The 15,619-nt window shown below is 38.6% G+C and overlaps 1 protein-coding gene across 9 annotated transcripts in view; it reads left to right on the plus strand.

The window, feature by feature from the left end:
• The first annotated feature begins 3,608 nt into the window (after positions 1–3,608).
• Positions 3,609–15,619, plus strand: part of THUMPD2 (THUMP domain containing 2) — a 57,384-nt gene continuing 45,373 nt past the window's right edge. For 4 of the 9 annotated variants that reach the window (XM_054475482.2, XM_063648792.1, XM_063648793.1 and 1 more), the window contains exons 1-4: positions 3,626–3,765; positions 11,176–11,311; positions 12,711–13,120; positions 14,325–14,402. In XM_054475482.2, coding sequence (XP_054331457.1) covers positions 3,640–3,765; positions 11,176–11,311; positions 12,711–13,120; positions 14,325–14,402 — 750 coding nt within the window. In that variant the 5' untranslated portion in view covers positions 3,626–3,639. Of the gene's footprint in view, positions 3,766–11,173; positions 11,312–12,710; positions 13,121–13,800; positions 13,928–14,324; positions 14,403–15,619 lie in introns of those variants that run through there. The other 5 variants (XM_054475480.2, XM_054475485.2, XM_054475484.2 and 2 more) reach the window with 5 other exon arrangements.

Here is a 15,619-nt window from a genome sequence, read left to right on the forward strand (position 1 = left end):
TCAAAGGGAGATAAGAAACCAAAAACATGACAAAGGCTTACTCAGCTTCAGAATAAGCTCGTTTATTCAACTTCATTAAGTGGCTACCCTTGCTGGGCCCAGTTGCTTTCATTTTATTCCCATATATGACACTGTATTGTCATCCTTTATATGCCCCTCTCAGCAATTCAGCCCTGTCACCATTATCTCCCATTGATTTGAAAGTTTCTCAAAGGCTGGAACATTTAACTGACACATTTGCCACAAACTCAACAAATATTTATGAATGAATAAATGAATGATAAAGGTATAAAATATTGCATAAAAGGGTACAAGAAAGGCAGGAAAGTGAACCAGAGAAGATGTGACATTCTAGCTTATCCTCAAAGGAAAAGAAAGGAAGAGAAGAGCACTCTAGCCAAAGGGAATCATATAAGCAAAGTTCTGGGAGAACGGAAGTAGTGGGCATTTTGAAGAAGTCAGCACTTGAATTGCTTGGCATCTAGCAACGGTTCTTCATCTCATGGAGAGAAGAGGCCAAGGCTTGTCACCAACCCTACTCAACTGTACTGGAATACAGGAGAGTGGGGTGGCAAGCTTGACATTGGTGACATCTCAGGTAATTCTGAGGAGTATTCCTGGGTAAGAAACATTATTTATAAAGTGTATAGGGAGGAAGAGGAGATAGTGAGGAAGAGAGAAAGTAGCAAGCAAAGTTGTGAAGAAGTTTATTTTGGAGGTACTCCTATCCCCTTCATGCTCTCACTTCTCTACTTCATTGGCCTCTCTACATTGCCCTTATTCCTGTATCCTGCTTGCAAAGGCCCCTGCTGATAGGGCAGTTACAGCAAGTCTCCTGAGAGGAGCCTCCTTAGTTACCCTTCCATTTAGTTACTTTTTATTGACATACATTTGAGAGGCCACCACAGGCAAGCCAGTGTTCTCGCTACAGATGCCCAGATGAAGTCATCCCATCCTCAAGGATTTCACAATCTATAGCACTTGCATTTTAATATATAAGTATATACATCATACACCTTTAAGAACTAAAAGAATTGCCAGTGGCACCAAAATAGGGAGCTATCTCGAAGCAAATATTCTTGTCCTAAATTCTTAAAACACCTCCACTTAAAAGTCTGTCCATTCTAAAATTGTTCCTGCCGACTTCCAATTTCCTACATGTTGAAATATGTAATATTCGAACAGTAAATTGCAGCTGGATATGCTAAATTTGTCTATAGGGATCCATAGTTTTCAGAAGAGACTTTTTTAAAGAAGAAGAGATGATGGAGAAAAGAGTATCTGAGTACTCTTTTGGGGGAGAGAATTCCAGGCAACTCTCTTACCAGAAAATGAATTAATTTCTCCCTAAAGAGGCAGAACTCCCCCTATTCCATCGCATTGCAAGCATTTTGGGAAGGGCATTGGTACAGCTGACGTGCTGCAGCACAGTTCAAAAGGAACAAATGCACATGACTCCCACATCTGAAACAAGAGTAGCCCCGACCTTGCTGACCAAAGGCTCCTGGAGGGGAAAAGACATCAGAAGAAAGAGGGGAATGTAAGGGGAAGATTGATTGGCTCTGCAACACTGCAGCCTCAGCTCAGCTGTGGTTTTACCCAGGCCAGCACACTGCTGGTCGGTGCTGGGCTGAATAGGTCATTTTATTTTTTCAGCTGCCTTTGGTTGTACTGACATAACAGGGCCCCTACCCACTGCTCTACCGCATCTCTATCTACTCCACTCATATACTTAATGCTCTAATAACACCTAACCGCTATCGTGGCCTTCCTGTTCCCCACCCCCCACACGCTGTCTCAGACATTTTCATCTGCTGCTTCTCCCTCTTACACATCCTTCATGCTGGACTCAAGAGCGATTTTGTCCAGGAAGCCCTCCCTGCCTCCTCTTTGTCGGTACTGTCATAGCTTCCCGGGTATGTCCTCAGTAGGTCATTCAACTTCACCATCCTCTAAGCCCTTGAAGTCCAAACCCTTGCTTACCCATCTTTGAATCCTCAAGACAGGGTGGTGACTGGCAGAGAGTAGGTGTTCAGTATTTGTTGAACTGAATGGAACGCATCCTATCTGCATACTTAACATCTTGGGCACAGAATATAGAGAGAACTAAAGAGGGTTCCTGTCCTCCCCAGACAGACTTGACAGTCAGAACCCCAAAGTATAAAGAAGTTGGAATGAACTATGGCAGTAGCCCAGAAAAGGAAAACATGTGTCTGAGGGCAAGAACAGAATTCATCAGAACGGTAGTGTGTGAGGGCTTGGGTGCCTGTAATCCCAGCACTTTGGGAGGCCGAGGCAGGCAAATCGCTTGAGCTCAGGAGTTCAAGACCAGCCTGGCCAACATGGTGAAACCCCGTCTCTACAAAAAATACAAAAATTAGCCCGGTGTGGTGGGGCTCGCCTGTGGTCCCAGGTACTGGAGAGGCTGAGGTGGGAGGATCACTTGAGCTCAGGAGGTGAAGGTTGCAGTGAGCCAAGATCACGTCACTGCACTCCTGCCTGGGTGACAGAGGGAGACCTGGTCTCAAAAAATAAAAAATAAAAAAAAGCATCTGAACAGTCTTAGGACGGAACCTTGGAAAAGCTCATGTTATGTGACTCCATGAAGAATTTTTACTGTATGGCCCAGTAGAGCATGAGCTGGGTGGGGGTGGGGGGGGGGGGTGTGGGAGTGTCGGGGGAGGTGAGGGAGTATCAGTTCTTCACCTTAACATTCCATTCTGAAGCACAGGACAGCCCCTTGTCAGAGACAGACATGCATTTATCATTTCTGTATAACTGACTCAATATACAGCTACAGAGCTAATTTCACGCTGTTTATCTTGTAACATGCATTCTGTCTATGCTTCCCAAGTAATATTTTCATTTCCATTTTAAAATTCAGAGTTTAGAGAAATGCCTTCAAATACTGTTAGGAGAACCACTCAAATCAGGTGCCCAAAACTAGATGGCACATTCATTCATCTATGGTTGGATGGTTAACTAAGTAGTGCAAGAAACATGAGCTGTTTCAGAACGCAGACATTTGTTAGAGAACAGGAACTTCTGCTCTCCGTCCTGGAGATTCACAAGTTTGGCCCGATTCTTTGTGAAAAAAGACCAGGGCTCCTTCTATGAGAAGAGTAGAGGAGAGGAATGAAGGACAGGAAGAGGACGGAGTTGGGAGGAATGGAGGAAAAGGCATTATGTAAGATAGGGAGAAATCTAGGCTCCAGCCTCAGCTGTGCTGCTAACTCGCTGTCTCTTGACCTCTCTGGGCATTAATTTCCTCAATCTACAAAATAAGGCAACTGGACTGAATTATCAATTTTAACCCTTCCACCTGTGATTCTAACCCATTCCGGTGCCTAATCAAGGAGGGGACAGATGGTCAACCAGGAAGACCCATAGGGGCCACAGAGGGCTGATGCGACCCTCCCGGGCTCTCCCTCCCCCTCTCCCTCCTCCTCTCCCTCCCCCTCTCCCTCCCCCTCTCCCTCCCCCTCTCCCTCCCCCTCCCCCCTCCCTCCCCCTCCCCCTCTCCCTCCCCCTCCCCCTCTCCCCTTTGGCACCACCCGCCCCTGCGCGCCGCCTCCAGGAGCGAGCCGCGCGCGCCCGAGGCCACGTGACCCGAAGCCGCGGGGGCGCGCCCGAGCCGCCATGTCGGAGGCGCGTGGAGAGCCAGGGTCCGGGCCTGAGGCTGGCGCCCGATTCTTCTGCACTGCGGGTCGCGGCCTGGAGCCGTTCCTTATGCGGGAGGTGCGGGCGCGGCTGGCGGCCACGCAGGTGAGTTGGCCTCGCTGCGCGCCTGGGGAGGTGGGCGGCCCTGTCCCTGCCCTGTTGCCCACCCAAGGCCAGTCGTGGACGCGGGAAAGCGACGCTGGCGCCCCTCTCTGTTCCACGCGACGGTTGCCGCCCCCCGAGGTTGACTGGCAGGCGCTTCCGCTCCGGCCGAGAGAAGCCACCATTCCTTTCTTTCCTTGCATAGCAAATCCAGTTCCTCACTTCTCAGGGCTCAAGTTTTTAAGAGAGGTGTTGAGGCAAGTTATTTCCTGGATTCTTTAAAATACTAAGTAGTGCCTGTGATTAGAATCTGGCCTGTCAGAGTTAGAACCCTTCGCTCTTTAAATGCAAACATAATCTCCAAGTTCAGTTACCTGACTTTTTGTTAGTTTCTTGACAGTGATTGTATTTTACTTCATAGGATTGTTGTGAGGATTAAATGATACAGCGTATGCAAAGTACACTTTGAACACGCAGTAAATAGCAGCCAGAAAAATAATATACTCTTGCGGGCCTCATAGTTATCTGTTGTTGATTTCTATGAAATGAACAAGGTTTTAAGCATCGGTTTAGGTTTTAGAATGTTGAAAACTGGTTTCTTGAAAGTAGGGGATGAAGGTATAATAGAAAAGGTATCTTGATGGGGTATATGGGACTGTGTGAGTGATGTACTCTTGGAAAAGGAGAGCTTGCTAAAAGAAATTAACCCCTCCACCCTGGCAGCTCCTACAGTGTGGGAAGCCCATAAAAGGAGTTTCTGCAGTGAAAGGTTGGAGTCATGAAGAATTATGTCAGTTTTATTAGACAACCTGCCACTTGTGTTTTGGGTCAGAGAATTTAATAGAGTATTGAATGTAGCTCATCTTAAAAAGCAACAATATATAATAACTACTGACATTTATTGAACATTTAATATGTGTCAGGCACATGTTCTTAGATCTTTACCCTATATTTATTTGCGTACTTTTCACAACAGCCCTATAAGGTAGGTGTTCCACATTTAACAGATGAGAAAAATGAAGCACAGGTAAGTCCAAGAATTTATTCAAGTCATGCAACTAGAAAATCGCAAAGATGGGATTCAAACCCGAGCTGGGAAATCAAGAATGAGTATATAATCATGTTCAAACCAGGCCCACTATATGACCATGACATAGGGCTGCGCTGGCTTGTTTTTTTAAATGCTAATTTAGAGTGCTTGGTATGAAAGAGAGAGATAGCTTGGCCCAATTGAATATGTAGGATTATTAGAAAAAGGAAAGACTCTGCTTGTACTCCATCTTCTCTAAAGACAAATGAAATGGGGGAAACTTTATTACCAGGAAGAAAATTCAATTAAATATAGGGAAAACTTTTTGACAGTGAGAGTAATTAAATGCCAGTAGATTTGGGAATTTCCATATTCTGCTCTTGTATGTTTGAAAGATAGATAGGTCTGGAAATGGGATCTGAACAAATAATCTCTGAAATTCCACCCCAGTTGCTCTGATACAAAGTGAACTCTCAAAGTTAAGGCAATCCTGAAATAACAGTGATGACAACTAACATTTATTAAACACTTAAAATGTTAGACAAGTTATGCGCATGTTATGATTTAATCCTCAAGACTCCTATGTGATAGACTTTTACCTCCATATTTTACAAAAAAAAGAGAAAATCGGGACTTGTCTCTGAGTCTCTCTCGCTTTAAAGCCCATGTGCTTTACCACTAGGCTAAATTACCATGGGAATCTTCCCTGGAACATTGGATGTAGTTTATTTCTGTAACACCATGGTAGAGTATGTATGGTCTTTAGAATCAAAAGACCTGTGTGCAGATCTTATATATTCCTTTAGTGGATTTGTAACTTTGGGCAAATTACTCAAATTTCTGAGCCTCAGTTTTCTTGGATGTAAAATAGAGATGATACCTACTTTAAAGGATTACTGCAGTCCCTGAAATAAAGATAGCACAGGTAGCATTGTGCCTAACAAATAGTTGGTGCTCAATTTTAGTTCCCATACAATGAGTTGTACAGGAATACTTAAAACATTCTTTCAATGATAAGAGAGTGTTAGAAACTTTGGATCACATCAAGGAAATTAATACTCTAAAATGTAAATTTACAAAACAGATTAATTCAAGAATGATTGTTTAAGAAAGTAATCACTTCATTTTAATCAGTGTTTTTCCAATTTTCGTGAACATAAGAATCACTGAGGAAGCTTGTTGAAAAAGTATTTCTGGGTGCCAGCCCCAAAAGGTTTTCTTTTAGTAGAGTGGCTGATAAGCCCAGGTGCTACCATTTTAACATGAAAACATGCTCCCCTCTCAGATAACTCCAACACACAGCTTGCAGTGAAAAATTTCCTGTGTATTCTTTTTAGCTTTTTATCATGGAGAATTTCAAAAATATACAAAAGTAAACAAAATAGTATGCGGAATCCAGCCTGGTATAGTGGCTCACGCCTGTAATCCCAGCACTTTGGGAGGCCGAGGTGGGCAGATTACCTGAGGCCAGGAGTTCAAGACCAGCCTGGACAACATGGTGAAACCCCGTCTCTACTAAAAATACAAAAATCCAGGTGTGGTGGCGTACACCTGTAGTCCCGGCTTTTCGGGAGGCTGAGGCACGAGAATTGCTTGAACCTTGGAGGTGGAGGTTGCAGTGAGCCAAGATCATGCCACTGCACTCCAGCCTGGGTGACAGAGTGAGACTCCATCTCAAAAAAAAAAAAAAAAAAAGTATGCTGAGTCTCCATGGTGCAGTTTAACATGTTCCTCTATCCTCTGTATTTCCTGTAAGTTGGTATTCTGTAAGTTGTATCTAGAACTTGGTCAGATGCAGGTTTGATGTTTTTTCTCCCCTCTGGTTGTATGGCAAATTTCTTCGTAAGTCCCTGGATGATGTTAAATATTTAATTTACATATCTACAAACACATATCACTTAGACAACTTTGAAGAAAGTAATATCTTGAGAAAAATTAAGCTTTACTTTAGAATGATGTTTAATGTATTATTAAGCACTGCTATTTATTGTAAGACTAGTAGTAGGAACAGTTATTTTAAGATAGAATTGAAAGTTGTAGAGATATCTCTAATGTCAGTTCACCAGAAGAGTCCTGTCAGTTGATTCATTGGTCTTTATAAACTCACATATCAAACACTATTAACACAGGTCCTGAATAGGCCACATAAATTTTTGTTTTTTAATGGTGTCATCACAGTTGAGGGTAATGGGGTAGAATTAAGCAGGAAGTCAAGTTATTTCATAGTTATTTTCATTTAATGGAATAATTGCATAAGGTTGCCTTAAAGATTTTCTGCATTCCCTTTAGATTGAATGCCTCTTTTTTTTTTTTTTTTTTTTTTTTCTTTGAGATAGTCTTACTCTGTCGCCCAGGCTGGAGTGCAGTGGTGCAATCTTGGCTCACTGCAACCTCCGCCTCCCGGGTTCAAGCGATTCTCCTGCCTCAGCCTCCCAAGTAGCTGGGATTACAGGTGCCCAGCTAATTTTTGTATCTTTAGTAGAGACAGGGTTTCTGCTAAACATATTGGCCAGGCTGGTCTTGAACTCCTGACTTCAAGTGATCCACCCGCCTTGGCCTCTCAAAGTGCTGGGATTACAGGCATGAGCCACCGCGCCCAGCTGAATGCCCTTTTTACAAATTAAGTGAAACATATTTTTGAATTCCTTCTTCTAAAATAAACCAAAACAAACTCAAACAACACCTTAACCCATCACTTAGCACTTTCAAATTAATTCTGTAACTAAATGGCATCTGTAGAATTAGGAGACCTTTGGCACCTGCCTATATCATGATATGTTTTTGCATAGATTTAAACTTTTTGAAAAAAATTGTGGCAGGATCAGGCTCTGTCACTCAGGCTAGAGAACAGTGGCGTGATCACAGATCACTGCAACCTTGATTTCCCCGGCTCAAGCAATCCTCCCACCTTACCCTTCTGAGTAACCTCTTGGACTACAGGCACATGCCACTGTGCCCAGCTCATTTACTTTTTGTACCAACAGGGTCTCACTATGTTGTCCAGGCTGATCTCAAACTCCTGGGCTCAAGCAGTCCTCCCACTTTGGCCTCCCAAAGCACTAGAATTATAGGCATGAGCTACCACATTCAGCCTAGATTTGAACTTTTAATCTTTGTGTTTAATTTGAATCCGTGAATTTTAAAAGAAAGGAAAAATGCTGTTTAGATATGCTAGCAGATAATAGAGCTCTTATTAATAAAGGCTATTACTTCATCTTCGGGAGTGTTATACATAAAACCAGCTGTTTTTAGATACTTGGTTATGATTTCATTCTAGATAGAAAAAACAGATTGTATATATAAATAAATTTTCAGGTAAGAAACATGAGAATGAAATATTCCAAATGCCTTATTTCTCCCTGAGTGTTGTAATTAAATATGAACAGCTATAAGCAATAAACTAAAAAAAAGAGAATTAGTAGCTTCAGCAGTTTTTGAAGTCATAAGCACCAAAATTCATTCTCCCTACTGTTTTAAGATATCATACCTATCTTCACAAAGAGTGAACTGTTTAAGTGCATTCACAGATAGGATTATTTGATTCACACAGTGACTACTATTTTACAATCTATTAAACTACAGTAAATCCTCATTTAATGTCATCCGTAGGTTCCTGGAAACTGTGACTTTAAGCAAAAGGATGTATAATTAAATCAGTCTTACCATAGGCTGATTGAAATAAACAAGAGTTCCTATAGCATATTTCTGGTCACAAAAATTTCACAAACTTCTAAATAGGTTATTTAGAACACTTATAATAGTAAACGCTGAAATAACACTTCTAATGTTAAACATTGAAATAAATGTAATCTATACATACATTTAAGAAAGATTGATAAAAACAAGATAATTATTTATCCAACTATTCCAGTTCAGTTATTCCAGGGTTTTCACTGGCCAGAGCGTATCCTGGCAGCTCAGGGCACAAGGCGGGAACCAGCCCTGCATAGGATGCCATCCCACTGCCCGGCACACTCACACACACCCACATTTACTTGCACTGGGACCATGTAAACATACCTGTTACCTAACAGGCACACTCTGGGATGTCAGAGGAAACTGGGGTACTCAGAGAAAACCCATGCAGACATGGTTCACCCGGACAGTGGCCCTGGCTGGGAATTGGTATTTTTTCTTATCAATATCGTAATGAAACGATGTTGAACAAAACAGTGTTATTCAAGGACCTGCTGTACTTCTGATAATATGCTTATACTAAAAGAAATATAGGCCTTATGATAATTCGTAGAATAATGTTGCTGCTTTTGGTTTTGAGAATGTATAATTCTTAGAATAATGTTGCAGTTTTGGGTTTCGAGAATGTATTTGGCATTTTACTGCACCAACATATACTATTCTTATGATTTGATGCTCTAAATAAACTTTTTGGGTCCTCTTAATTAATAGTCGTGTTCTTTTTGGAAACCACTTGCCCCAGAGGGGAAATATATATATTTTTTAAATATAAATATATATTTTATATATATGTATGTGTTAGAGACAGCTCATCGGATAAAATGCTTCCCTTGATGTTTGAATAAGAAAAGAAGATCTTCATACAAATAAGTAACTATAAATATCTAGATCACTGGCTACTTAGGTTAAAGTCACTGGTCTAGATATTTGCATCATTTTACTTGTTTACAGAATTTGAAACTTAAAACCATACATTTTCAGTAAAATATTTAGTTCGGTTCCCCCAGAATCTTAGCAAAGTATTTCATCTGTTAAATTGTTCTATGATGGCTTTAGTATCAACTATATTCTTACGTCAGGTAACAAAATCTGAATTTTTGATAATTTACTTTTTGAAACTTTGTTTTCAAGTTTCTAAGCATTTTGAAGTATATACTTTAGTTTTGGGAAAATGTCACCTATGTAATAAGAAAGAAGTAAATTCTAGAAACCAGAAATTCTGGTTTTGGTTACTTCACTATCCCCTTATATATTGATTCCTAAACATTCTTTTCATTCCCTGCTTCCTCCCATAATGTCATTGTCTGTTCCTCCATCTATTTTGGTCAGCTGTATTGCTGTAAGCTGTTTGAGTTTTAATTGGTGCCAATCTAGCGCTTCCTCAGGAGAGATTCTCTTTCATCAGCCTGGAGTAGCAACCCCAGAAATTACCATTTCAAGAGCTTAATTAGATCTTGGCAGATCCAAAACAAGCAAAAACCCTTGGAGTTCAAGTACCCATGGACAGTAGCTGCCTTAACACATAGGAAACCCCACATTCCCTGGTGTCTGTGTTCTAGGAGATTATTTAGAACCATGTTATTCAATTGTTGGCCACTGCTAAAAAGAGAACTCCAAGCAAGCCCACGTCCATCCTGGAATTAAGAGGGTTGGGTTGACCCTAAAAGATTTAAGATTCCACTGGTATTGAGCACCATTTGTCACAGCATGTTAGGCTTCCTGTGAGTCAGTGCTCTTTTCATTTTCCTTCTCTTGCCACATATCCATCCTGTCTCCAAAACCTGTTTCTGTTTGATGCATATGTCTTGCTTCTATTCATTATCTAGTTTCTGTAGCCAAGTATCTCATCGTTTCTACCTTAGTAACCTACTTCTCCCTCTAGCATCACATTCTACCCTCAGTCCTTTATGCCTCTTCTGAAGTAATTTTTTCTGCCAGCTAATTCAGTGCTGTCACAGTTTTCATCAAAAGTCTATAATGGTTGACCATTACCATTCGTGGTACTCAAAATTTCATGACCATTTGTCAAGCTGACCTAAACTACATTATCCATCCACCTGACACTGTCAATCAGCATAATAAAGCAAATGTTGCTTACAGTTTACTTCAGCCAGGTTTTCACTCCCACTTCTGCATCTGCCCCTTGTTCTTTTGTTAGAATCCTTCTTCTCAAATCTTACAGGATTCTTTCCCAAGACTCTTTGTAATGTCAGCTTTCATATTCATTGCTACTTAGTGTACTTACAGCTTGTCAGTGCATTATAATGTTAAAACTTTTTAGTTTTCTTCTGGATTTAGTTCAAGTTATTGTCTTATAAATCTTATGTTTTAATGTGTATGTCAGTGTGTGTCTATTATTATTCAGGATATATGTTTTATGCTTCCTGGTAGCCTACAGTTAGGTCTTCAATAAATATCCACCTTGGGCTAGACACCTAATTTGTCCAATACATTATACCTTTCTTTTGTCTACTTTTGGTGGTGATAGAATCTACCTTAGAGGGTTGTTATAAGGATAAGGAGGAAAATACTTATTCAGTGTTCCTAGTACAGAGCCTGACAAATAGTAGATACTTCAGAAATGGTTATTTTTATTTTTAATTTAGATGCTATATCTTAAGAGGGAAAGAAAATATGGTTTTTACACTGACACTGGACTACATTAAAAGCTGTTTTTCTATTTCTAGGTTGAATATATTTCAGGAAAGGTTTTTTTCACCACCTGTTCTGATTTGAATATGTTGAAGAAATTAAAATCTGCAGAAAGATTATTTTTGCTGATTAAAAAGCAGTTTCCACTTATTATTTCTTCTGTAAGTAAAGGTATGGCATATCCATATGTGTGTTGCCTTTACCCACATTATACATTGTACTCCAACATTTTCTGCTTGATAATATGTAGCCATTTTACACTTTAATATTCATTGACGTGTGGGATCATTAATTATGTATTTTTCTGTATTTCTTGAATATTATCACCTGATTGTAGTAGAATATTTCTTCTCTTTGCAACCTGCGTGCTGCCTTTTTTATGAGATTTTAATGCCCTAAGCCACATTTCTTCTTTGAGAATTATGATCAGGTACCTTCTCTAGAGATATATATGGTCAGTTGCATTTATTTGGATTTAGAAACATGAAATAATCCAAAATGCATTATTTTAATAGTAAATCAGTGAAAATCATCACCTTGTAAATTTTAACTGTGTGATATAATTGGAAAAATACTGCATAGTAAAAATTTCTATTTCTAGGACCTTAAATGCTTTCGATAAACTTATGCCCACTTATCAAGCATTAGAGGTAAAGGGGGCATAAGAGATTTCTTGTCCACTCTCTAAATTTTATAAATATGCTGCCAAAACAACATATGGATCTTGATAAAAGCAGCAAAACATGGTCAGACACTGCAGGATTAAACGCTGCCGTAAACTTCAATTTGAATTGCATAAGAGATAATGTATTTATAGCCTATAATAAACTATTTTAAGAAAGATGCAAATGGCAAGAAATCAAGACCAAGCAGAGAAAATTGTTTTAAAGCAAATCCCAAAGTATTACGCTGTTGGATCAATATAATTCCTCCTAGTACTCTACACACATTCATCTTTAAGAAAATACAGTAATTTTGGATCATCTTGATGACCGTGGTTCATCAAGAAGAGACTAAACTTTGCTGAGCATACTGGCAGTATGCTAAGCTGTGAATGGGTTGTGAGTTACTTTATGGAAACGCATTATAATATACTTATTAATATGGTGTGGGCTAAAATGTAACAGGCCCGAGATTCATCTCCTCTGTTTCTGAGCTGAGTTTTTCAGTTTATTCTTTTCTTATAAAAACTTAATTTTTATAGGGAAGATCACCATTATTTCAAAGATTGATAAACACTCTAGGTCTATGTATATATTGAAGAGATACATATAATTACCATAGTACAAATAATCTTTCTAGGGTATTATATGGTAATTCTATAGGAATTTTAACACAATATGGATGCTGTATATGCAATATAAGAATGAACTTTATTCTGCACAATTCTTTATTCTTACCATTCTTATGGTAAATGGAATATGAACTCCAAACAAAAGTGAAGTTATTCGTGTAGCAATTTAATAAAACTTAATTCAAGGAAATAAAGGGAATGGAGTTTGGGGATGATGATTGTAATAGATGGTCTTTAAAGCTTCAATATAGGATCAACAAGATTTTTCTTATTTAGGAAAAATATTTAATGAAATGCAAAGACTTATAAATGAAGATCCAGGAAGTTGGTTGAATGCCATTTCAATTTGGAAAAATCTTCTTGAACTTGATGCAAAAAAGGAAAAACTTTCTCAGAGAGATGATAACCAACTGAAAAGAAAAGTGGGAGAAAATGAAATCATTGCAAAGAAATTAAAAATAGAACAAATGCAAAAGATAGAAGAGAATAGGGACTGCCAGCTGGAAAAACAAATAAAAGAAGAAACTCTGGAGCAAAGAGATTTTACCACTAAAAGCGAAAACTTTCAAGAAGAAGAATTTCAGAATGACATAGAGAAAGCAATTGATACTCATAATCAGAATGACTTGACTTTCAGAGTATCTTGTCGCTGCAGTGGAACTATTGGAAAGGCCTTCACTGCACAGGTATGCTTGCGTCCTAAAGTGGAGTCTGTCGCCCAGGCTGGAATGCAGTGGCACGATCTGGCTCACTGCAACCTCCCCCTCCCAGGTTCAGGTGATTCTCTTGCCTCAGCCTTCTGAGTAGCTGGGATCACAGGTGTGCGCCACCACACCCAGCTAATTTTTGTATTTTTAGTAGAGACAGGGTTTCACCATATTGGTCAGGCTGGTCTGGAACTCCTGACCTCAAGTGATCCACCCACCTCAGCCTCCCAAAGTGCTGGGATTATAGGCAGGAGCCACCACGCCTGGCCTGGGGGTCCCATTTTTTTAAAGAATTAATTCTTTAGATTTAAAATGAGATGCAAACCTCTCACAGAACAAATAACTAGCCCCAGACAATTAGTTCTTATGGAATTAAATATCTTTAAAACTACATTTTCCTTTTAATTTTTCCTCAGATGTTTAAGAGGAATGGTATGCCATTCCAAGTAATGACTTTCTTATACTTTCTGCCTAAAAATTTCCTTAAATCTACAGATGTCCTTTGTATTTGGAAATCCTGACACCATAGTCCTCAGCTTTTGGGGTTTCTCTTCAGTTCAGCTTTATGCTTATTCAGTGGCTACTCTGCACAGGTCCTGTACATGGGATTGTCACCAGGACCTAGACTGCAAATGCACGTGAGGTCTCAGCAATGTAGAGAAGAGCGAACACCACAAACTGTTGCCATCACCAGACCTCATCAGTTGGCCCTTACAAAGTTCAGTGATGTTAAAGGCCATTGGTCTGAATACTTTATCAACCTTAAAATCAGTCAGACCCTAAAGGGTGAGTCTAATGATACTAATCTGATAATTTTTAAACACATAGGCTTATAGTAGCTGACATAGTTAATCTTTCAGCTTGCATCTATTTCCTGAAACCCAGAATGATCATATTTATCAGGTCATACTCTAGTTATTTCATATGCCTAAAATTACAAGAATAAAGATTATGCATGAGTAGACATTAATGCCATGGGGTGTATTGGGGGCTAGGGCAGGTAAAATACAGCCTTACTGCCTTAAATAGAAAATGCTTTCATGTACAATTTTAATATCAGAACTCTAAATTACCATCAGATAGCCTGACTTGATTTTCTTATAGGCTACTGTTAGTTTTGCTTACATTTAAACTTAAGATTTTCATTTTTAGTATTCTTTTCTTTAACTTGCTACTTTTCCAGGAGGTAGGAAAAGTAATTGGAATTGCTATTATGAAACACTTTGGATGGAAAGCAGACTTGAGGAATCCACAATTAGAGGTAATGAGTATTTGTTTTATTTTATATACTTGTAACCTAATTCTTTAAAGACAGTGTCCTGTATTCTTATCATACTTTTCCATTTTATTTTAATTACAGTTGTAAAAAGTGTATCTACAGGCATCCAACAGTCCATTTTATCTTTAGCAGTAGAATAGTACAGATAGTTTTGCTAGCAGTTTTCACTGAGAAAATGTCTTATCCAAACTCCAAAAAAAGATTTTTTGGAATGGAGTTGTCTGGTCACAGTTGAAGAAAAAAACTTTTATTATGAGGTTACAGCGATGTTCTCTGTAGTCTCTATAATACACACAATCTATGATTTTAAAAATTTTAGCTAATGTTAAAAAAATGGATAACAACAAAAGTCCTACACAAAATTCAATAGTATGTTACTAGTGGCTTTGTTATGGGTATAGGATTATGTTTTTATTTTCCAAAATTAATTTAATAAGGTTACAGTATTTTTAATTGCAACAAACAAGTATTTGTATGGGGAAACAAAAAATATTCTTTGCTATTTTTTGAAAGCCATCTTATAAAGTTGACATATAACCAATTATTTTCATGATTCATTAATTCACAAATTTATTTATTACTTGTTATGTAGGTTTAAATGGAGTAATAACTGGCCAAATAAATCAGAACATTGTGTCTTATTTTTAGATTTGCTATTGTCTGACATTTGTCACTGTAAAAAAAAAATACCTGGTGTATATTTTTTATTGTTTGTCATACTAAATATTTTGATCCCAAGAATGTTTTGACATACAAGGATCTTTCTCTTATCTGCCCCTTTCCAATTCTTAATCATCTCATCTCTGGCTTTCTCGTCCCCATCTCCCTGAGTCCATCTCATTGTCTCAGAATTGTTTTTCTCATAGATTATCTCATAAATAAATATAGCAAATTCAATTCCTATCAGCCATTTAATGCAATTAATAATAGCTATTATGGATAGAAATAATTAACACAAAATTGGGAACACAAAAATCACGTGTAGTAAAGTTTGTGACTAAAAAATTGACAGAAGAATCAAATCTCAACAAATTTCCTTCTGCAAAATTGATAGGAAAACATTTATAGTGGGAGAGGCTATTCTTAATAACATGTGATAGGTAAACATGTCATATCTTTAGAATAAATTGTCAATAGAAAATAATTCTAATAAATAATTTTGCTAAAATGCATAATATATAAAATTGGGAAGTTTAGCT

This window comes from Pongo pygmaeus, chromosome 12, assembly GCF_028885625.2.
Source record: "Pongo pygmaeus isolate AG05252 chromosome 12, NHGRI_mPonPyg2-v2.0_pri, whole genome shotgun sequence".
NCBI classification, from domain to species: Eukaryota; Metazoa; Chordata; class Mammalia; order Primates; family Hominidae; genus Pongo; species Pongo pygmaeus.